General features: G+C 37.0%; 1 protein-coding gene across 3 annotated transcripts in view; it reads left to right on the forward strand.

Annotated features, from left to right (window-relative positions):
• Positions 1–2,667: 2,667 nt before the first annotated feature.
• The window catches only part of COBLL1 (cordon-bleu WH2 repeat protein like 1), a 193,153-nt gene continuing 171,750 nt past the window's right edge, over positions 2,668–24,070 (forward strand). For all 3 annotated transcript variants that reach the window (XM_074215827.1, XM_074215822.1, XM_074215824.1), the window contains exon 1: positions 2,668–2,787. In XM_074215827.1, coding sequence (XP_074071928.1) covers positions 2,732–2,787 — 56 coding nt within the window. In that variant the 5' untranslated portion in view covers positions 2,668–2,731. The remainder of the gene's footprint in view (positions 2,788–24,070) is intronic.

The raw sequence follows: 24,070 nt of genomic DNA on the forward strand, positions 1-24,070 counted from the left end.
AAACTCCTCTTGGTAAGTATGGTCTTTTCTTAGTGAAAGGCTGCCAGGCAGCCCAAAGATCCTTCAATTTTTGTTTTTAGACAGCTATTCATTTCCTTGGTTTGACAAATTCTGAAAGCTTTCGGGCAACTCCCAGAGGAGGAACTTCTGGGACTCCTAGATGGTTGCTCTTGTTTAACATCTTTAGAAAGTAGCTTATAACAATATACTCCTTGTGCTCTCTAATGCCATCGTTGTCAATGGATTTTTTTTTAAGAGACAGAACTTGGTTGAAAAGTTCTTTAGACTTGTTTTAGGGAAACAAGCTTGTGTAGCATAACACAATGTGTGCCACACCTTGCTACCCCCTCAACTCTCTTCGGTCCTGAAGTATAGGGCTCAGCTATTTTTCCCTTGGCCATTACATTCTCTAAAAAGCTAAGAAAAACCTTACTTAGTGAAAGATCTCTTCTGCCCACTTTGTAATTTATAGTTTTAGAGTTACCTAGGTCACTTATTTGTCAGACCTGGAACTTCCTGGCCCTAAGGTCAGATCTCTATCCATTGCTCTTATGCTGCCAAGACATACTAAGCCCTATGTAATTGAAAGCAATAAAAGTGTTTACTTAAACTTTCAGGAGATACAATTTCCTAGGTGAGGGCATTCCCTCCATGAAAGGAGATGGAAGCCTTTCTTATGACTCTGGCAGGTCATTTTTGAGACCAACTATGGTTACAAAAGTGTACTCAAGCTATAGTCAAGGGAGTGATAAATAAATATGAGTAGTGTCTTCTTCCAACAACCAAAAAGTCTATCACAGACTAGGACACAAAACTTTTCTACCTTGGAAGGACTTGTGAGAGCCTATGTTCCATTGGCACAGCCTCTGAAAACCTTGAATCACCTCCACTACAAAACATGATCTCTGTGCAGGTCTTAAGTGGAGAGAAAAAAAACACCTACAATTATTTAAAAAGATGTATTCCAAAATTCACAGTTCTAAACAATTAAGATGAACCTTTTTCTAATTAATATATTTGTATTAGGGAGTTTTTTCATCTTTGTGCAAAGAGAACAAAGTGCAAACATACTGATTTGCTATTGTCGTATTTTACAAGCTAAGTATAATGGGGGTAGTTTAATATGAAAAAGACAAGATTCTTCTGGTGACTCAGAAAGTTCTTACTTGAATTTAAAAGTTCCAGGCGAAAGAAACCCAGGTCTGTCTTACCATTTGTGGTCATTAAGGCCTATAATAATACTAGCATGTCATAGATTAGAGGTAGAAACTAATTAAATGTTTAATCTTGGTCTTGTGATTGAAACAGTTAGAGACCTTAAGTAGTTTCACTGTTACTCAATATTTGTTTCAACTATGCGGGCAATTTTCATACTAGTCATTTGGAGGATTGACTGATTCATGTTACTGCTTTTTATGCTGAACTAAAGGATTAGACGTGAAAACTCAGACGTTTAAATAAAATTAAGTTGACTAACTTGATATAACACAATGATTTAAAAAAAAAAACCCCTGTTTGAAAATATGTATTTCCCAAACTTTAAGGCATAAACCTGCCACTCCTATGAGAATTTGAGATTAGGAGTGCCGATGGCTATCAGAAAATTTATACTGTTGCCACAATGGGCGGAAGACTCTTGCCGCGCTGGTTCATTATCCATGGGGACAATCTAACAAAGCATCAGTTTATTAGGTTTTGCTTTTAAGTAGCAACTTAATAGCCATTATAAAAGCTGACATCTCTCAGGGTTAAATTGGTAAAGGTTACTGCTGTTATGGGCTAGTCCTTTTCTTCCCTCCACTTTTTACCAACTTCATTGGGAACTGTCTTCCTGTTTTGCTTGATGTTTCGTCCTGCGGTCAAATTAATTTTGAAGGTGAGAGTAAACTTTTAAACACGTCCCCTGTTAAAACATTATATGGCTTAGTTTTTTTTCTTAAAAATAAAAGATGTCTTTTTCTTATTTGTCAGCTGTTAAGATTTATTGGTCCAAAGAACAGTGAGGTCATAGAAGCAAATGAAAAAAAAAATCCTGAATGAAAAACCTAAGTGCGAAGCTGCCACGAATGTTGCTTCCCTGGGAGCCGGCGGCAACGTCCCGGGCCCGGGCAGGGGCTTCCTCTGTCCGGGGGTGTTTTCCCGCTGGGCCGGCTGGAGAGGCGGGTCGGGATCGCTCCCCGCCCGGGCCGCTCCTCGGGGCACCACCCGCCCTTCCCACCTGTCGGGCTCCTGGAAGGGGCCTCGGTGGCGCCCCTAGCGGCGGGGATGGCAGCGCGGGCTCCTGCAGAGGCGCCCCCCGCCCGCCGCGCGGGGAGGCCGGGCCGGGGGGGGGGGGGCGGGGAGGCGGCCGGGCCCGGGAGGCCGGAGCCCCGCGGGGGCAGGGCAGGCTGACCGGCCCCTCCCCCCGCTTTTTTCTTTTTGGGAAGAGAAAAGTTTCCTTCCTTTCCTCGGCCAGGTGGCGGTGGGCTCCGCCCGCGGCCCCGCTCCTGCGCCCAGCCCGCCGCCCCGGGCCGCCGGGCTCGTGGCTCCGGTGCCCGCCCCGCGGCCCGGGAGGTGCGGCGCCGCCCCGCCGCCCGCCCCCCCCGCCGGCCGTGCCCACAGGTGGAGGAGCCCAGCGCAGCCGAGCGCAGCCGAGCCGAGCGGGGGCGGCCCCGGAGCCCGGCCCGCCCCGTGCCGGCAGCCCGCCCCGTGCCAGCAGCCCGCCGCGTCGGAAGCGGAGCGCCGCGGGGCCATGGAGGGCCGAGCCCGGGCAGCGCAGGAGCCCCGGCCGCCTCGCGCCGCCTCCGGGTGAGTCCCGCCCGGCCCGGCCGCCCCGGGCAGCGCCCAGGCGCGGGGGGCGCTCGGCCAGGCCTCGCCGAGCCCCGCCACCTGCCGCCCGCGGCCCCGACACGCCCCCGTGCCCGGGGGTCCGGCCCGGGCCGGGGGCGCCGCTCCGGGGCAAAGTTTCCTTGGCGGACCGGAGCGGCCCGGGCGGGAGGGGACCCCGGGCGGACCGGAGCGGCCCGGGCGGGAGGGGACCGCGGGCGGGGGGAGGGACCCCGGGCGGGAGGGGGACCCCGGGCGGGGGGAGCGACCCCGGGCGGGAGGGGACCCCGGGCGGGGGGCGGCCGCTGTCAGAGCTCTCCTGACAGCCGGGGGTGGGGGAGGGGCGGTGACGGGGGGGGGGGGCGTGGGGGGCGGCCGGCCTTCGGTGCCAGCCCCCTCCTGCGGGAGGCGCTCCCGAGGGGCCGGGCAGTGCCAAGGCAAACGGAAAATCCCTATAATTTTCTTGGCATCCACGCGTGCTTGGGGGGGAGAGTCGGGAGGGAGGGCGAGGTCACCTGAGGAGTTAATGTAAAGGGAAGAGTTTTCTTACCTGATTTGCAAATTGGGACTGTTCTTAAGAGTTTGTGTAAACAGACCTGAGAACTGGGAGTTCTGCTGGAGACCTCAAGGACTTGAAAATAGGGAGAATGCCAGTTGGTGCCCTAAAAGAGAACACTGCCTTGGCACCTTTTTTTCCTTCCTCACCCACCTCAGGTCCCCCCCCCCCCCATTTCATAACTACTCTGTTATGACTAAATGAAAAATGAGAAATGCCTAAAGGAAAAATGAGAACATGGTGAAAATAGGAAAGTTGGGAAAATTTATGGTAGGAGTCTGGTGAAAGAGAGTTATAGTTTTTTTCTCCCCCAATTTAATGGATGCACAAGTCATTTTTTCCCTGGAACATGACAGGACTTTCCTTAGAAGCAAGTCACAGCATGTTTATTCATCTCACTGGCCATGTGAACATTGGCAGTTGAATAGGGGAAACATGGAAAATTCTCAAAACAATATGACTAATCTGAAAGATATTTAGGATGATGCTTACATTGAGGAAATATGTTGTATGTGAATTCATTCTTTCATTTTGCTCCAGAGAGCTACCAGATTTTCAAACAATTGTATTTTTCAATTCCATTTCTTCTCCCATTCTTCTGTTCATTTCCTCATTTAAGTGTCAGCTAAGATGGAAGGCCCCAGATGGGAGCTTATGAAGATGAACCAGGGACCCTGACCTTTAGGAGTTTACAGTCTAGTTGGGAGGTAAAATGTAGACAAATAATTATACGAGGAAAAATTCAAGTGCCATAGAAGAAGTAATAATAGCAGCTAGCATTTAGCTGGTGTTTTATGGGTTTACCAGAAAAATCCACAAACTTCAATTCCAGCAAAATATCCTACATGTGGTTTCTTACCTTTATATTCTATCCTGTCTTGTCTTCATGCATTTCCAAAGATTATTCCTAATATCTGGAATAGACTTTCCCTACATCTGTTTATGAAAATCTTCTTCCTAAGGATTCTTCCCAGAATGACGTTTAATTTTTCCAAAATTTGTTGGCATTAGCATTGTTCCTTTTTTCTTCTGCATCTTACACTCAGTAATATTAACATGGATCTCTCAAATTTTTTGGTTTTATATTTTGACTTAGAATTCTTCTCATTATCCCATTTTTAAACTCCTTTAAGTCAGCAACTTGTACTATTTTTTTTCATCTTCGTATTTCTAACATCTAGCTCCTGCCCTTAAATCTAGTAGGCACTTGAGAATTGTTTGCTGTTGAATTATACTAGTAGCACACAATTACATATCACTCCACAGTTTTACAAAGCACTTTTCGTACCATAACAGTTATTGTAAATAATAGAAGTATTTTCATGTCATTTTGTAGATAAGAAAGCTGAGGCTTAGAAAATTAAAATAAGTTATCCAGAATCATAAAGCCAGCAGAAATGAAGGAATCAAACGTTTATTAAACTCTACCAAGTGACCAACACTGTTCTTATTTAATAGTGGGGGGGGCTTATTTGTTTGTCAGTGGTTAAATGACTTCTCCACAGCCAGTAAGTGTCTGCTCGGCTTTTCCTGACTCCAGGTCCAGTGCTCTCTTGACCACTTGGCTACCTAGTAAGTAGCAGAGTAAATGGTCCTTCCAATATCTCAGAGTGCCTAGAATGTGCTACAGTGGGGAAGAATACAGGAAGGAAAAATCAATTTTATTATTTAGGGGTTAGCATTCCATCAGGTCCCATAATGATAAAATTTTGGCATAAATGGGTCATGTGGAAAGAGCAAAAGTTACAGAGAATACACAAGTAGTCCAGTTTGGTTGAAGAATAGGATCTTTGAATGGAAAGAATTTAAAAAGTACATTAAGGGCCTCCCTAGACTATATGGGTTTATACATAGAAAAATGATTTGGCATATTATATATATGTATTAGGAGTAGAGGAAATGAGGTACAAAAAGTAATTATAGTAGATTAATGAAGTATTAGTTTATAGTAATAATTATATATTAGAAAAGTTTGCCTGTTAGCAACTGGAGTAAAGTTAAATTCTCCAAAACATCAATACTTTTATTATCTGAAACTCAACATTGAACTTAGTATATTGGCTGACTTAATAGATGACCTTGAAGTGATTATCCTGCATCTTTTTTGTACGTTTCTTCCCATTTTGTTCTTAGTACAGAGCAACCCCCCCCTTTTTTTTTTTAGGTTTTTACAAGGCAAACGGGGTTAAGTGGCTTGCCCAAGGCCACACAGCTAGGTAATTATTAAGTGTCTGACACCGAATTTGAACCCAGGTACTCCTGACCCCAGGGCCAGTGCTTTATCCACTACCCCACCTAGCCTCCCCTTAGAGCAAACCCTTTTTTGAAGATTAGAGGAAATGAGATAGATAATAATCCCCCAAATTGTATTTTTGTCGGAATCAGGGTTGTATTTCATTTTGTTAATTAGTGGCCTAATGTTGCTCAAACCCCCCCCCCCCCCCCCCCCCCCGTCTTTATGTTTAATTATTATAATGTCATTAATTGCTAAGAAGAAGAGCTTATTCCTGAAGTCACCTTCCATACCCTATTCGCTTGGTTTTGTTTTGGCTTTACACTCAGTTTTGCATTTAGGTGCTTTCTTTCTAAAGAATATTAAAATTCTTTCACTACAATTTACATATTGGAAGAAATGCATTTCTTATAGAATTAAGGCCCTCTAATATTTTGTTTCCAAATTAGTTTTTCAAAGAAAATTAGTTGTACAGAAGTTACAAAACTGAAAAACTTGGTAAACTTTTGCTTATTAATTTTAATTAGACAACAGGGTTCCTATCTGTCCAGTTAGTGCCTTAACTAGAGGTAGTGAGGTCCATGATGATGTTTGTCCTTCATTTTTAAAGAAGACTAAAACATCAGGGAAGTGATACCTTAGTTTAGAATACACACCCCTAATGTTCACATGGACTATTTGTGCCTGATTGATGGTAGAGCATTTGGATCATATCTGATCAGCCTCAGTCTAACACACTGTAATTTGTCTCAAACTAGTGATACCATTTTGGTCTTCTTTGATAAGGAAGGACAATAACCAACCAGCTGATACTGTCAAATGCAAGTGAATCTAGAACCAGTGGCCAGATATGAACAAGGACAACAGGACATGGCCCCCGATGATGCAAGGCAATCGGGGTTAAGTGACTTGCCCAAGGTCACACAACTAGTATATATCTGAGGTTGGATTTGAACTGAGGGCCTCTGATTACAAGGCTAGTGCTCTACTTATGCATGAAGCCTGTAGAGCTTAGATAGGCTTGGAAACTTAGTGATTTGTTAGATGTCACTAATTGAGATGGTGACAGAGCCTTGAAAGGAAGGTTGGACAACAAGTAGTCACTCTTTTCAGTGTACAAAATACCATACTCTCTTTGCTGTTTCATTTTATTTTATTTCTTAAGAGTACACTAAATGTCCAAAGAATACTTTTATCTCTGCAAGAGCAGCTGTTCAAAATGTTTCTGTGGGTAGCCATGGATTTTAACCAATTATCAAGCATTTATTCAACCCTTAATATATGCCAGACACAATGCTAGAGACAGGGAATCCAGAGACAAAAATGAAATAGGATTTAAAATAATTGTTAATTTTTATGTGAGTATTTCTAAAGTGTATTTCTTTAGTCTTTGGGGATTTAAATTAATTGAGTGGGTTTTTTAAAAGTTTAGATTCATGCATAAAAATTTTCTTTTGGGTAAAATATGAACCACATATGACAGTGTATAATCAATTACTTGGACTTGTTATGATGTTAAAATCTTATTTGTAATATGCTTTTTTTTTTAAAACAAATGGGAATTTGGGTTACCAGCAAGGATTGAATTAAATCGTTAATTCCCACAGACTTCCCACTTGTAAAATGAGGTCGTAGGAAAAATTGTGCAATCCATAAAACATAACATTTGAATTAGTTATTTCCTCTGAATGAGTTATGGAATAATCGAATAACAGTGTTATGGCTTTTTTTATGCTTGTAACACCAGGTGTGGTTGATAATGCTATTTCCTATGTTTATCTGGAAAACAGCCCCATTCAAGTAAAATATTTTATTTAGACAGTCAACAAAATCTGTTGACCATTATTGTAGGCTGGGTTGGGTGGATACCTGGATCTTCTTTGCTCTCAGATAGAAAATAGGCAATGTCAGAGAAGGGTAAATGAATAACATTCAGAGAAGAGAGAGGCTTAGAGGAATGTTTAATATTGCATGTATTCTTAAAGTACACATGAGTCTTGCTTAAATTAGATACCACCAAATTTCTAAACCATATCATATAAAGATGATTGAATGAATGGATGAATGAATAAAGAAATGACAATTGATGAAAGATACAAGCATTTATTTGTTGTTCATTACATATTAAATGCTGGGGAGATGGAATAGAGACAACTTCTGCTCTCAATAAGCTCATATTCTAATAGGAAGAGAGAACACATACAGGAGATTTCACCCAAAGGACAGATGGAAAAGCTCAATGATTCTTAATTCAGAATGTATCTTCTTTAGTATCATTTCCCACTAATTAAAAACATTTCTGATATTGGTGGTGTTCTTTTTGAGATGTTCAAGTGTAATTGCTAAGAAGGGAGGACCTGCAAAGACAGTTTTCTAGATAGGAGGTACTTTACAAAATGATTTATTTTGTAATTATTTCTTTTTTTCTGATTAGTTCTCTAAAATGCTGAGTTCTTGGATTTTAAAATGCATAAAGTAATATTTTATCGAAAATATTTAGATACGTGTTCAAGAGGATGTCAATTATATAAAGCAAAGCAATATCTTTATATGGATAGCCATATGGAAATCTATAGGGAAGGATAGCCTCTAATCCAACAAACTGGGTTGGTGAGAGTCAGTTCTACCTAGTAGCAGGTGGTGGTCTTTTCAAAGACAAATGTGTATCTGGTTATACTGTACATATATAATGAAAATTTCAAATAATTTTGTGCTGTTTTTGTGAGCTCTAGAAAATAACCAAAGATGTATTTTTCTTTGTTGCTATTGGACTTTGCTATGACTTTTTTTTGTGTGTGGAATTTTTTCCCCCATCTGTTACATTAAAAACAAACTTTCAGGGTGGGAGAGAAAAGTTTCCCATGATTTTTTTTTCCCAAGGGCCAAATGTCTACAGACTTATATGAGGACCTCAAGCTTATCTAAGGAAAATTAATCCCTTCACAGACTACCAAAGATGAATATGGTTGTTTTGGTAACATTAGAAAAATGCAGGGAGAGTTTGATTGCTTTCCATTTACTCAAGAGTAAATGCATAGTGCTACTTTTGTAAATTTTAAAACCAGTTGAACAAATCCTTATTGTTTTCTAGTCAAGAATGTGCTATGTAGCCAAGTTGTTTTTTTCTTCTGACATAGCACAGCAAGCATATAATTTTTCTTACTCTAAGACAAATAGAAAATTAATTTAAATGTACTATTAGAGCTAAAAAGATTTTAAAAATAGGATTAGACTTTAACAGTTGGGGGGAAAAGGATTAGTTCATCAACATGAATTTATCAAACACTTGCTGTGTAGCTGCCACTGTGCTAGGGGTTGGAGAGATAAGCACAAAAGACAAAGATATTTTTATAATTCTGTTACTTAACTTTAATAGATGTAGATCATCACATTTGAGTGTCTGCTGTAGACCTGTGAACATACTAATTAAGTGCTATCAGCTATAGGTTTGCCAATTCTCACTTAACCATTTCTGTGACCCAGTTAAAGATTTAGAGAGGTATAGGTCAATACCTTAGTACCTTTATTTAGTTTGGAGTGAGTGATACTTAAGTTTCTTAACTTTCTGTTAATTATTACTAAAGTGGAGTCTATTAAGGGCCCAGGTGAATTTAAGGGATAACCCCTTTGCTCACCTCACTAATTCTTAACTTCCTATCTGAGAGTCTGGATTTAATTGAACAATTCATTAAATATTTATTAAACACCCATTTACATTCTGGGTGAAATTGGAACTTTGGTTCTTTGTGTCATGAATAATAGCCAGTATTTAGTAGTTTTCCTTCGTAATTGAAGAAGACATTGACATCACATGAATAACAGCATGACTTGCACATTTTGTTTTATTATAGTGAGGGAAATATTGGGCCAGACATCATTCTCTGCCTCTTTAAGAAGGCTGTTTCACTCCGGTTTGATGGGACTTCTGTTGATGGTTTCAATGGTGTGGGAGTCCATAGCCTTATGGATATGGTTTCCTCCCATATCAACAAGGCATCATAGTGTTCCCAATAACGCTGGGCAAATTGCCAGTATGTGATTTTCTGAAGACAAATTGGTGACAACCCAGTATATCCAAACATGTTTCTCAATGGTCTGATCGTCACTATGGTCTTTTCCTCTCATATCTACAGATATTCTCCCCCTCATCCCAAAGACTTTGATTTCCTGGAAGCTGCCTAGCGGGTCATGGTAATAGTGTTTCTTGATCTCTAGACTTAATCATTTATAGTCAGAACTATGGCAGGCCATCTTTGAGCTTTTCTGACTTTCATTCTTGATTAAGCAAAATATTCTTGCCAAATGCTTCTGCTCAAGTCTGTCTTGTCCCCATCCAAGAATTCCACCTTTAGTGGTAAATGGAAATGCCCTCTATAGTCCCTTTTAATCTTAGCCCAAGTTGCAAAAACCAGCAAAATAGAATAGTATTTACATAGAACTTTAAGGTTTGCAGATCACTTTACATCCCATTTGGTCTGTTTAATAACTCTGTGAGAGCTGTTAACCATTTTGCAGATGAGGAAACTGAGGCTGAGAAACTTGAGTGTCTTGACCAAGATCACATAGTGTGTAAATGTCTGCATCAAGATTTAACCTGACCCTGAGTCTAACCTGAGTCTATCCACTGTACCACCTGTACCACCAGCTACATAGAATGGATCTCTGTTTAGTGTAGCTATTGAAATATTCACTTTTCTTGAGATGACTATCTGGATAAGGAGAACAGTGGTGCTTTTGATAAGTGGTATAAACGTTTTTCTATGCTACTATATACATATATATATATATATATATATATATATATATATATATATATATAATATCACAAACTGGATATATCCACTTAGAGTTTGATTTCTTCCTTTTCCCCATTCCTTCTTCCCTCTTCTTACTGCTGGTTCTGGAGAAATTGAAAATCAGATAAATGTAAGGAAAGTTCTGGTAGTGACAGCAGCAGTTTAAGCTACCATTATTCCTACTATTTATTGTTTCAGATGAATTGAAAAATCAATTTCTCAGCTGACGTGAAAGTGGTGATTATTGCTCCTCTGTTCCTATTCTTTATGTAGGTATTTTTCTGCAACTAGTGGCAAGGTCATGAATTCTGGTTTATCTGGCTCAAAATTGGATATTTAAGTCCCTCTTGGATTTTATTCTTCTCATATGTAACTTGATGATGATGTTTATCCTTTTTTCTCAAAGAAGACTGACACCAGGGAGGTGATGCCATGACATGGAAGTGAGTTGGATTTAAGTGAGGAGTGCTGTGCAAAATCAGCAGCCTCAGTTTCTCCTCCAGACCATCTGGGTCCAGTGGCCAGATAAAGTTTTGGACAACTGGAGATGCCTTAATACATCCAGGGAGTGGTGGCCTTGGTCTTTTAAAGCTAGGTCTTTCCCAGGTCTCATTTTGACTGAGACAATGCCCTTTCAGTGATTAAGAATAAGTTTGAGAGAGGTGAGGAAAAGAAGACCAAAAATATCCACTTCAAAAAAAAAAGAAAGAAAACTGGGAAGTTAAGACCTTTAAGTTTCTTAGTGATTTTGGCAGGTAAGAAAGAAAAGAAGCAAAAAACCCCTCCTTTGCACAGTCCAAAAGAAGAAAAAAAACAATCTGGGAGGGTAAGACCCCCCCAGGGTTTCTGGTCAAAACAAACAATTACTCTTTGCATTCACTCTGGGTGCAACCATAATTAAGACAGTTTAACCTCTGACTTATTGTTGACCAATCAAGGAAAGTCAGATTAATTTGGGCTTTTAAACCCCACAAAACCTTACCAGGCTTTTAGGCAGAGCATTCACAAGTATAGAAAATAAAGAAAAGCCAGCAGTTTGACCTGATCCTACTAGATTAGCGGCAGAGAACCTAAATCATTCAGTATGGTGCTGCTGAGGCAACTATAGGCGGGACTCAAAATTCAATAAATCTAGGAGTTTTTTAGGTTTAATTTTTTTTAAGGTGATAATTTTATGTGACCCAGGAACGATATTATAAATATCTAAATGGCCCTTTGTAGAAAAAAGGTTCCCCATCCCTGTATAAGATATCCAGTGAGCCTTTTGTTCAGCAGCAGCATCCTGCCATTTCACTGGCGTGTTCTCCTTTCTTTCCTCCCTGAGCTCTCCTTCTGTTCCCCACTCCATCTTCATTTTCTGCCCAGCAAGATACTTGTAGGTCTTTCAAAGGTCCTTGGACAATCTCCTCCCTCCAAGCCTGTTTGGCCTGCTTGCCTTAGATATCCTGGGGCTCTGTCCTGCCTGGCATTTCCTATTGGCTCTCTGCATGTTTATTGGGCCAAGGCACTGGAGGAAGCTAGGTGCTACCAGTTGCCAGTCCTTTCCTTGTTTCTTGGAGTGGCATTATTTATTCTCTTTCTTTCCTGGCATTGCCATTTAACCTTTCCCTTGCTGAGAGTGTGAGGGGAAAAGCCCCTCCATACTAAAGCACACCTTTTTGTCTGAAAAACAACTTCTTCCTGCCTTTCAAAGTACAATTGATTTTTCTACTCCTTTTCTTCCTTCATGGTTCTTGAAAAACCTTTACACCTGTGTTTTTTAGCATATTTATATCTGTTTTGATATATATATATATGTATATATATATGTGCATATATATATATATATAGTTTTTAAGGGTTCCTTCCTAGGAATAAGTTGAATACTTTAAATTAGGAAAAAATAATTTGCTTACTCCCATTTAAGGCCAGCCTTAGAAACATTTCTATAACCAGCTGTTATTTCAGATGGAAAGAAGCTGGCCTCACATGAATCATTTTCCCTTCTATTGCTTTAGTCAGGGAGAAAGTAAACTTGTTTGCTATCATCTTTTAATCAGAGGGTATAACCTATAATGAAAAGAACACTAAATTTGAAATCAGAGGACCTGGGTTTAAATTCTGGCTAGTATGTGTTTACTAATCCATAAAATTATTCTCTAAAATCACTTCCATATCTGAATCTAGGATGCTAAATTTATTCTTTTATACCAGTCCCTTCTTCATGCTTTGAGTATTTTAGCTAGGAGTCTGTGGTGGAGTAGGAAAGAACACAAATCTCATGATAAAAGTTTTGGCTAACATACTTACTTGAGGTGTGATTCTGAACATATCCTTTTACCACTTTAGACATCATTTTTACCTCATCTTTAAAAGTGCATAGAGTTGGAGTCAGATAATCTAGGTTAAAAATCCTCATCTGCTACTTACTGTACGTGTAGTCTTGAACAAGTCACTTAACTCCTGTGAGGTTATCTATGAAATAAGGATTCTATTAAGCAATTACTAAGGCCCCTGCCAGCATTAATTAGTGAGCCTATGCTTGGTAGAGTGGTTGTGACAAACAAAGGCAGGCATTCAGTTGTAAATTTTAGCATAAGAGAAATATGAGTTGCCTGTAGTTATAATTATCAATTCCCATATATTTATGATTATAAATGTTTTATAGATTTATACATACACATATATGCACACATGTACACACACAGAGACACATATACATACACTCTCCTACATTCTTACATGACTTTTCATATTGGAAAAACAGGTGTGATTTTTTTCCCTGCTATTAATGGTATTTAACAGAATTGAGAACATTTATCAAATTAGTGATTTTTCTGGAAAATTTTCCACTCTGATAAAATTAGTATAAAGTGCCAATCTGATCTGTAATCTATATCAAGTTACTCCAAAGCTTCATCAAAGTGTGATTTGATCCAAACAAAATGGAACAGATGTTCAACAGTGCAGCCGCATGGTTAGAATTGTATTGTAATTAGACAAAAATGTATTTGGCATAGAAAATAATCCAATTCTGTATTAAAAGGATGGAAGCTCAATCTTGCCTGTTGCTAAAAGGAAATCCATTCAGAACTTTTGTTTCTAATTAAATGTTTGTGCTAAAATTTGTAAGTTCTGAATTTATTAAATACCTGCTACATGCCAGACACTACTAAGAGCTGGGGATATAAAGGGAAACAAAAAACAAACTCAATTCAAAGCAGTTTCTGCTGTTCAGTAGTTTATAGTTTAAAGAATGAGACAACTTGTATATAACCATGTATACTATATATATATATATATATATATATATACACATATATATACACATACATATATATATATATATATATAAAAAATCTCAGATGGAAGGCTAGATTGTCATAGGGAGAAAAGGATCACAAATAGATTTTTTAAGACATTATACATAGTGAATGACTTGTTAAACTTCTATATGCAAATGAATTTTTCATTTTTGTGGATTTTAAGTATTTTGGTACTGATTTGTGAAAATAGATGGTGAAGTGATTGAGTACAGGACTTGAGTATAAATCTTTCCTCAAACACTTACTAGTTGAGTGACCCTCAGTTTCCTCATGTGTAAAATGGGTATAATAATACTATCTTAGGGCTTTTGTGAGAGTCAAGTGAGATCACATTTGAAATGACATTCGTAGACCTAAAAATGCTAGTAAATGCTCTTGTTGAGTTGTTTCAATTGTACCCTATTCTTTGTGACCCTATTTTGGGGTTTTCTTGGCAAAGATACTAGAGTGATTGGTCATTTCCTTCTCCAACTTATTTTACAGATGAGGAAACTGAAGCAAACAGGATTAAGTGACTTACTTGTTCAGGGTCACAGCTAGTAAGAATCTGAGACTGGATTTGAACTCAGCTCTTCCTGGCCTAGCACTCTATCCACTGTATTATCTAGCTCCCAAAATGCTAGTAAATAGTAGTATTTATTATTGTCATCATCATCATCATTACAAAGGAATAGGTAGTGAAGTTATCTGAAAAAACATAGGGAAGCTATACTGTGATATTGGATTATTACTCTAAATCCATGCTGTTGTTTTTTTCCTACTTCTCAAAGTGTTACAGATACTAAGGAAGAGTTTATCAGTTATATTTTTAAATTGCCTTCTTCCACGATGCAAGAAAAAACTGCCATCTAGAAACTAGCCTTCTAGAAATTTCAGATTTTTAAAATGCTGTGAATCCCAAGGTATCAAATCCAAGGGCCAAACCCAAGACTTGTAAGGGAAATAGGATAAGAAAGAAAGAAAGAAAGAAAGAAAGAAAGAAAGAAAGAAAGAAAGAAAGAAGCAATGATGGTTCCTTGAACACTGAAAAAGTGTCAGTAGAAACAAGTATTCTGAAAAGAAGATACTTGAACAGTGGAGAAAAGAGACAGAAGATAGATTGAATTTTTGTGCATTCTAATACATTCCAATCTAGTTAGATAGTTTGTAGGAGCAATAAAATTCTGATGGGGGGAGTAAATTAGATACTCCATACCTTTTTTCAAGATCTTTAACAAATGATTCGTCAGTGTCTACTATGAATAAAAGGAATTATGAAGTGTCTAGTAGCCTTAGATTCAGTCAAGTTTTACCTCTGACAGACTCAAGTGGCTCAGGCAACTCTGAAGAAACTCTTCATACAGATGAATTGCTGTTCTGCAGAGGAAAATTTCCATCCTGGAAGTTCCCTACGTTACACTAAGGTGAACTTAAAGGTCTGAACACAAAGCAGTGTAAAAACCAAAACCTCCCTATGGTAAGAGGCATGGTCTATAGATAGTGTATTAGAGGAATATGGTTTAAAATTTGCCCTCGGTGTCCAGAAGTTCTAGTTACATATTTTTCTATCTTTGCATTGTTTTGTGGAGAATGTTTGTAGAGCATTGTCTTATTATATAATGTCATTTTGTTAAGGAAAGGGGTAAGTAAAATTTTAAAAAAACCTTCAATTTAAATATATCCCATTCAATAGTATCTTTTCCCCATTATCTTCCCATACCCTTTCTATTGATAGTTTCATTTTTAGGTTAATGTTTATAAAGGATTAGTCCTTAGAGATACTTACCCTGTTAATCCAGACCCAATTTATTGCTATAGTAATACTCACTTAAATTTTCATGGAAGGATCTTTTTTCTTATATCCTCTCAGTGGCATTTAGCATAGGTAACAATTTGCCAAGATCATTGCCACTCTGGACCTAGGAAAGAGAGAGAGGGGGGAGAGGGAGAGGGAGAAGGGAGGGAGAGAATGAATATAAGGGTAGATGAGGAAAAGAGGGTTATATTATCCTAGGTAGTTTACCTTGCAATTTAACTCTTTGTCTGATAAGGACAAAGTACATTCCATTGATGCTTTTAAAGCCCAGGTGGCCTTTGGCAGACATGCATTTGGTGCATTTCTCCAAAAATGCAGGTTAAAAACTGTGGAGAAAATTTAATTCTCAGAATAGGGAAAATGGGATTATGTTGAAACTTCCATTTTTCCTTTCCTGATCTAAACATGTCACTATTCTATGTGCATATATATGTTTATATACATATAAATATATGTATTTCTTTCTTGAGCTTTTTCAAACAAAAGGATAGAAATGTGTTGGAGTAGTTTCCATGGTGTTCTGAAAAGAACTCACATTTACATATTTTCCTTTTGCATTAATGGATATTTTTGATATTATAGAAATGATGGTGTAAAATCAGAGTGAGAAAGAATCAGGTGGAATGAACACAATCAATAGGAAAAGTTTTGATAATAGAATAATTGAAAGCTACCTCCCAAAAACCCATCTCCTGTCACCCTTACAACTTCTGGGCCTTCAGTTTGATATATATTTTCTGTACCACCAAGTTCTGGTGCTCTTATATTTAGTAAACAAAAACTTGCCTAAATAACATTTTTATAATCTTTATGTAAACTTTTAAATGGACATGTGCAGTTAAAAATGTTTGAATCAAGGTTTGACTTCTGCAGAGTAGTTATCTAGTAGTGTTGTATGGAATATTGAGTTGAAAAAGTGATGGTACAAATAGCAAGGTTGAATTAGTTGAATTTGAATTCACTATTATTCAGCTCAGTGAATGTACTTTCTTGCATGATTCCACACTGAACTAAAGTTTCTGTTCTTTGGAGGTAAGGTCTATCAGCCAGTTGGAAATCTTATGTCTGTGTTATCTATACATCTATGTTTATGTGTCTAAATATATCAATATCTACATCTAAACAAAGACATACTTATTTAGAGATGTATCTGATCTATAGTAAACTTCAAGACCTAAAAACTTCTGAATTGAACCAATTACAAAACATGTTTCATTAATTTAATAAGGAAACAGCTATATTCATCCTTTAAAAGTCTATAAATGTATTCATTTGGGGTATCATTTACCAGCATTGTTGCTATGAAACTGGCATATGACACTTATTTAAAAGTTTTAGGGCTTATAGTTAATCTGAGAATGCTCAATTATGAAATTCCTCCCTTGCTGTAAGATCATTTTACAAGGAATGTTCTCTGCAGGGGTATTTATGAAAGAAATGTGAAATTCATTAATGTCGTAAGTGAAAATTCTAGGAATACATGCTTTCATTTATTCACACAGAAAACAGTAACTTTGAGGTATATGTAAACTGGTTAATAGCTTCTAAATATTACACATAGTCAGAGCATGAGTACCTAAATTTTCAACGGCATGTCATGTGGATTACTGAACGGCATTCAGAGAAAGGGAATTAGGCATTGATCTAAGGCAGTGTTTAAACAGGCACCGAATAAGAATTCTTTACATTTCTGCCAGTCCCTTGAAATCTAGACATTCACCACATTTTCTATAGTTCAAGTCTCTAATAAGGGGGGGGGGGCTGCAGAAGTTAGTTCCTCTCAATGATTAAAAAAGAGAGAGAGACTAAGTTTTTAGAAATATTTGAAATGAAACACTGTTGACAGTATCAAATATGTTTTAAAGAAGAATAGAATATGTGCTAACTTTTTTTGGGTTTAGTGAATAATATTATATTTAGTGAATATATATTACATTTATTCCTATAATAAATTCAAATTAGAAAGAAATTATGAAAATGTGTTTGTAAATGGATATGTTTGCTTACTCAAATTGGAGTTCCATTTGCATAAGAATAAGATGAAATTCAAATCTAGAATTTATTAAGAAGAATTTTGGTTTAATGATAACTCAATTTAAGAATGGTGAAATTGATTTAGAGCACAGTAATTTCAAGAACTATTTTAGTGCTTTTTTGTTGGTGCCACTTAAACTTGAAGAGAATCTTATAGTCTGGCTTAGTGAACTAGTTTACTTAATTCATTTGCCTTTACAGATAGTTTATTTTGATTTTCATTAAAATTTATTGGATCATATGTTAATTATGGAATGTTAAAAATATTTAGAAGTGATGATATAGTTCAACTCTATTAAAAAGAGATATGATATATATATATACATATACAGTGAAATTTTACGGTTGGAAAGTATGTGTAATATGGTCAAAGAAAAATTCAAGGATTATATGTAAATAATGAAAAACAAATCAGACTTAGATGAAGTCTTAATTACTTTCACAAGATAAGAAGTCAACATTAAGTGTTATTTTTAAAGGAAAGTAGTGTTAAATTCAGACTACTGTGGAGGAATTTTTAAAGGTTATAAACAGTTCATTTTAAGTTAATTTTTTACTAATAACATTTTATCATAATCCTAGAATATACTGTATTAAATCAAGTTCAAAGAATAGTGGAAAGAACTAGGTCTTCTCACAATAGTTTCATTTTAAAATATGTGAGAATAGAGTTCTATTCAGAAAGACTATGCCAACTGTTTCTCATTGGAAAATATAATTTACCTTAATGAAAATTACATGACCTTTTAAAGGATAAACATGTGCCCTAAGAACCTAGAAAAGGTTCCAATTAAAAAAAAACAAGCTTCTCTTTTTGTAAGGCTATACAAAATGACTCATCTTTTGTGTACCCTAATTTTCTCACCTGTAAAATGGGTATAATACTTCATTTCCATTATTTACTAGTGAAGACAAACATAGGATGTATAGAAAATGATTTGCAAGGTAAATGTTTATTAATATTCAGTTTTATGTATAATCACCTCCTGTTGTACAGTATTTGTAGAAATGCTCATTTTATTTGATATTTAAGTTCAGAACAAATAATTTAAAATATTTTTGAAGAATAATAAATTGAATGGATTCACAGGCAGCAAATTAAGAGACCAAATATTTGAAATTTATTTCAATTAAGGTTAATTGAGAACAAATGATATTTAAACTATTAAAGAAATTTTAGGTACTGTATACTGATGTATTTGAAATTCTACAAGCATTTTTTATATCCATTAACTGATTTCCCTTGTACACCAGAAATGTAAAATATGGATATCCTCTATACCCAAAATGAAAAATTAGGTTAGACATAATTCCTTATTATATATATGTATTACTGTAACTATAATTTGCTATAGAATTTGATAGGAATCCAATGCTTGAAATGAAAGCATCTGTGAATGAATAAGAGCCTACTCTGGTATTCTTTTCTACTCTAAACATATGATCAACAATAAAGACTTCAAGGAAAATGTTGCTTAAACTATCCCCTGGAAATTTTAAAGTGATTTCTCTGAATCCAAAGTGTAACTAGTCTGACATTAATCCTGTGCCTATAGTTGACTAAGACTCTTAAGTATGTCAACTAAAGCTAATAGATTGAATCATTCATTGATACTATTTAGAATTAGTCTCAGCAGAAGTGGGATGCCCTTTTCCTTTTTCTTTTTCTATTTTATGTGGGGTTGTTTTTGTGACAATGAAACATTCAAAATAGTTTTGATAGTGGTAATAAATACATACTATTTTTGCTGTCAGTATAATGTATCATTTGAGTGAAAAGTGACATCTCACATAACCTATAAATTCTACTGCATTCAATAAACATTTGTTAGGTGTCTATTGTATGCAAAATGTCCTGGACAAGGTGAAGCTAACAGTATAGCAAAGAATAGGATTTAGAAAACTATGTAAATGAAAGCTTTGTAGCATTAAGATTTTTGAACAAATATTTATATTTACATTTAAATAAATATAATTCTAGGAAGCCACTCTGGCATGCTTAAGGCCAAGTGCTTTATGAGGAGTATCTATTAGGTGCATCTGGTTTTCTATATCTTCTGTTATAAGCTGTGAAACATCAATTATTGATTTTGCATCAGGCATGGAAATATCCATGTCGGGTGGGGTAGGGTGGGGTGAGGAAGGAATGTTTCAGAGATAGGGCATTATATACTAGAAAGGAAGATGTGGTGTTTCTCCAGTAGAGAGTGCCTGGTATGAGAATGAGCAGACAGATATTCCCCAATCCAAACCAGAGATTTTTCAGGCTACCACTTATTTCAGTGCTCTGTCAGCATAAATTGAGAATTTTCATCACCATTGGGTAACAGAAGTGATGAGTTGAGCAAATATTTTCAATATTTGCAAATATAGCTAACTCTCATTTGTTGGAGTGCAACAGTTGAATATGGCAGAGAACACTTAGAAACAGAGGTTCCAAGGCTACATCATGTAGCCAGAAGCTGGAACTGTAACCTTAGATTTAGCTGGCATTTTGACTGGGAATTCTGTTCTTTGGCTTAGTTGAATATGATTGTATGACTTGTTAGCAGCTGAGACTGAGAACTTGGGTGGAATGGGTTGGGTTTAGGAAGGCAATGAATAGTTTGCAGATTGGCTATGGAAATAATGAATTGTGGCAGCCATTGAGTTATAGCTGAGTTTTGTGTGACTCAAAGAATGATCTTTTGAGAAGATGAAGGAACTGTTCCTTTGCTCAAAAAAGGGCATTTTGATTTAGAGACTAAGAATTACTTGAATATTCTACTATTTAAAATTTTGTCCTAGACCCAAGTAACTTTAAGTCACTTCATTCTTTAAATATGACTTGGTTTTTTACCTTTTTTACCTGTAATCTACAAAACTTGACTGTGTAATGAGCTTTTGTCACTGCCCAGCCCCAAATGAGGGGCTAAGGATATGGAGGGATCCCAGACCATTGGATCACCATACTTTGAATCTATATTTTATAAAAGATGTCTTTTGGGATTGAGTTTAATTGTCAGCTAGATGTTGCAGTGAATAGAGCACCAGCCCTGGAGTTAAGAGGATATGAATTCAAATCTCATCTCAGACAGTTGACACTTACTTGCTGTGTGACTTTGAGCAAGTCATTTAACCCTTGGTCTTACACCCAGGGCCATCTCTAGTTGTTCTAGTTCTTATCTGGACACGGGACCTAGATGGTTCCAGAGGAGAAAGTGAGGTTAGTGATTTAGCACAGCACCCTCTCATTCAAATCCAATCCACCTACTTAGACATCACCTTCCTGATGTCATGGTCTTCCTCGAAGAACAAAAGACAAACCTCATCATCATCATCTTTATATTATAATAAATAGTCTAGTATACATATTTGCCTATAGTTCATCTGTGTAATAAATTAATATATTGTATATAGAAGTTCCATAATAGGAATATGATTGCTTTTCTCAGAATGGAAATGAGATTCTGCCTCCCTAAAAAGAGAGATCTTTGAACAACTTCTGAAGCAGTAAACACACACACACACACACATGTGCACATACATATGCACAAGTACACATACTTATACACACATATTACTTTCTCTATGATGGAATAATGAAAGTCATAATCTCAAAATTTCTAAAATACCTTTGATGAGTTTTAATCTTTCGTGGCCTATGAAAAACTATTTCCCCAAAAGAGAAGAGTGTAGAATATACTAACTATAAGCCTACATTCATTGATTTTTGAAATGAAACTGAAATCCAGAGAGTTTAAATGGTAGAAATAAAATTTGGATCCTGAATCTCTGAATTCAAACCTAATTTACAATTTCACTATTATTTCTGGAAAATTTTTTGGAACATACATACATTGAAGAAAGGGGAAAATTTGTATTGGGGAAAAAAAAGAATTGTTGATCACAAAGATCCACCCTACATTATTTTAGGAAACAGGTCATGCCAGACTAATCTCATTTCCTTTTGACAGATGCTTCTGATATTTTCTCTTAAATGAAAACTTTTAGAAACTTGTTAAATATATTTTGTTGATCACCCCACAATTAAGAACTTTTCCTCATATTTCATTGAAAAGATTAAGGCTATTTTCTAATAGCTTCCTCTTCTCCCCTTCTACTCAGTTTACATCTCAAATGCCTTCTGTTCACTCTTCTTTTTTCACTCCTGCCTCACACGAAGAGGTGTCTTTTTTCCTTGCCAAGGCAAAACCCCTCTCCTTAGACAAGTGATTCCATTTCATCCCATCTTCTCCTACAGATTGCCCCCTCTTTCATTATTTATTTTCAATCTCTCCTTATACACCAGCTGCCTCTCTTTTGTCTATAAACATACCATTTTATCCCCATCTTCAAGAAAACCCTCACTTGATCCATCTCCACTCAGTCATCTCATGTCTTTCCTCTCTTTGTGGCTAAACTTCTTTGAGAAGACTAACATAGATGTTCTACTTCTTTTCCTCTTACTATCTTCTTAACCCCTATGATCTGACTTCTGACTTAATTTAACCAACTACTACTCTCCCCAAGTTACCAGTAATCTCTTTATTATCACATCTAATGATCTTTTCTCAATCTTCATCTAACCCCATTGACTGCTCTTTTCTTCTGAATAGAAATATCTAGGGTTTCATGATTTTACATACTCCTGGTTCTCTTTTTAAGGATCTGATGCTCCTCGGTCCATTTTTTTTTTTTCAGATCTCCATCCAGGGTACAGTCCCAGGACTTTATAACTACCATTTTAAAAATTGAACTTATTATCTTTCTCCCTAACCAGATGTCTGCCAAATTTAGTATTTGTACCCAAGTAGTATTTTCCCTTCATGGAAATCACATCTTGGGCATGGAAGAGACTTCAATGATCACTAAGTACTTGTTCCTGAAAGGAATCTTTACTTTGTACACTCAGCAAATAAGTCATCTTATGTCTTAAGAGCATCAACAAACCACCATTGCCCAAGTCAGCCCATTCCATTTTGGGACAACTCTAATTATTAGTAAGTTTTTTCTGAAATCTAACTTCAATTTTTTTTTTTTAGGTTTTTGCAAGGCAAATGGGGTTAAGTGGCTTGCCCAAGGCCACACAGCTAGGTAATTATTAAGTGTCTGAGACCGGATTTGAACCCAGGTACTACTGACTCCAAGGCCGGTGCTTTATCCACTGCGCCACCTAGCTGCCCCTTACTTTAATTTTTATTGTTATAATTTGCCCCTACACATAACAAATCTAAACCCTCTTTGTATTTTTGGTTTCCCCAGGCTAAATATGTCCAATTGCTTCATTTAATTCTTACATGACATGGTCAAGACCTTCCCTGTCTTGGTTGGTCTCCTCTGGACATTGGAAATTATCAATGTCCTTTTTCAATTGTGATAATACAATACACCAAGTGATATAGAAATATAGTGAGTTTCTTGCCTATTTATTCCTGGAAACTGTCCCCTCTCAATATACTGCAAGATCATATTAGTCTTTTTTTTTTTGCTTCCTCATTAAACTACTGACTCATAGTAAGCTTGCAGTGTAAGTAAACTCCTAAATCTTTTTCCCTCAACCCTACTGTATTGGCAAAACTGAATTTTTTTTTAATACTCAGATGTCAGATATTATTTATTCCTATCTAATTTCATCTTTTGAGATTGAGCTCAATGGTCTAGAGTCTAGACTGCTAAGATTCTTTCAGATACTACTAGTGATCTTAAAAATGTTAATTATACTTCTCAACCTATGTCATCTGCAGATATTATGCCTTTATTCTAGTCATTGATAAAAATGTTGAATAGCAAAAATGTTGAATGACCATTCACAGATTCCTGGGGTATTTTATTGTTGATCTCCTGCAGCAGTGATAATAAGCCATTAAGGAGGAAAGGGAATAAGCATTTATTGCATAGGATCACATAGGTAAAAGTGCCTAAAGTCAGAGTTAAACTCAGGTCTTCCAGATTGTAGTTCATTGCTCTGTTCATTACTCATTCTTTATATATGGCTATCCAGTCACTTCTGAATCCACATAATTGAATTGTTACTTAGTCTCTACTCTCCCAACACTTGATGCTTACTAGCTGTGTGACCTTGGGCAAGTCACTTTACCCTGATTACCTCACATCCAGGGTCATCTCCACTAATCCTGATTCATATCTGGCCACTGGACTTAGATGGCTCTGGAGGGGAAAGTGACTTAGCACAACACCTCCCCCCCATCCAATTCACTTACTTCTTATAGGCATCACATCTCTGAACTTCCAGAATGAAGGGCAAATGTCATCATCTCTCTAAGATCTTCTTTGCCTGGTGAGGAAGAGATAGATAATAAGGAACTAATATTTAATTAAACTATAGTGTGTCCCTAAAATCACAGTGTTTTCATAGTTGGAAAACTGCACTAAGACTTTTGGGACACATTGCTCTTAATAACTGGTATAGTAATTCTATCAAAAAGAATTGAAGTAGAAAACAATATTTTAATGAGTGGGGAAAGAATAATGTTGGAAGAGGAATCAATGTTGCATTGGTAAATGGAAAAAAGGAAAAGCGTTATGTACTGAATATTTTGATAT

Source organism: Macrotis lagotis, chromosome 1 (genome assembly GCF_037893015.1).
Source record: "Macrotis lagotis isolate mMagLag1 chromosome 1, bilby.v1.9.chrom.fasta, whole genome shotgun sequence".
Classification (NCBI taxonomy): Eukaryota; Metazoa; Chordata; class Mammalia; order Peramelemorphia; family Peramelidae; genus Macrotis; species Macrotis lagotis.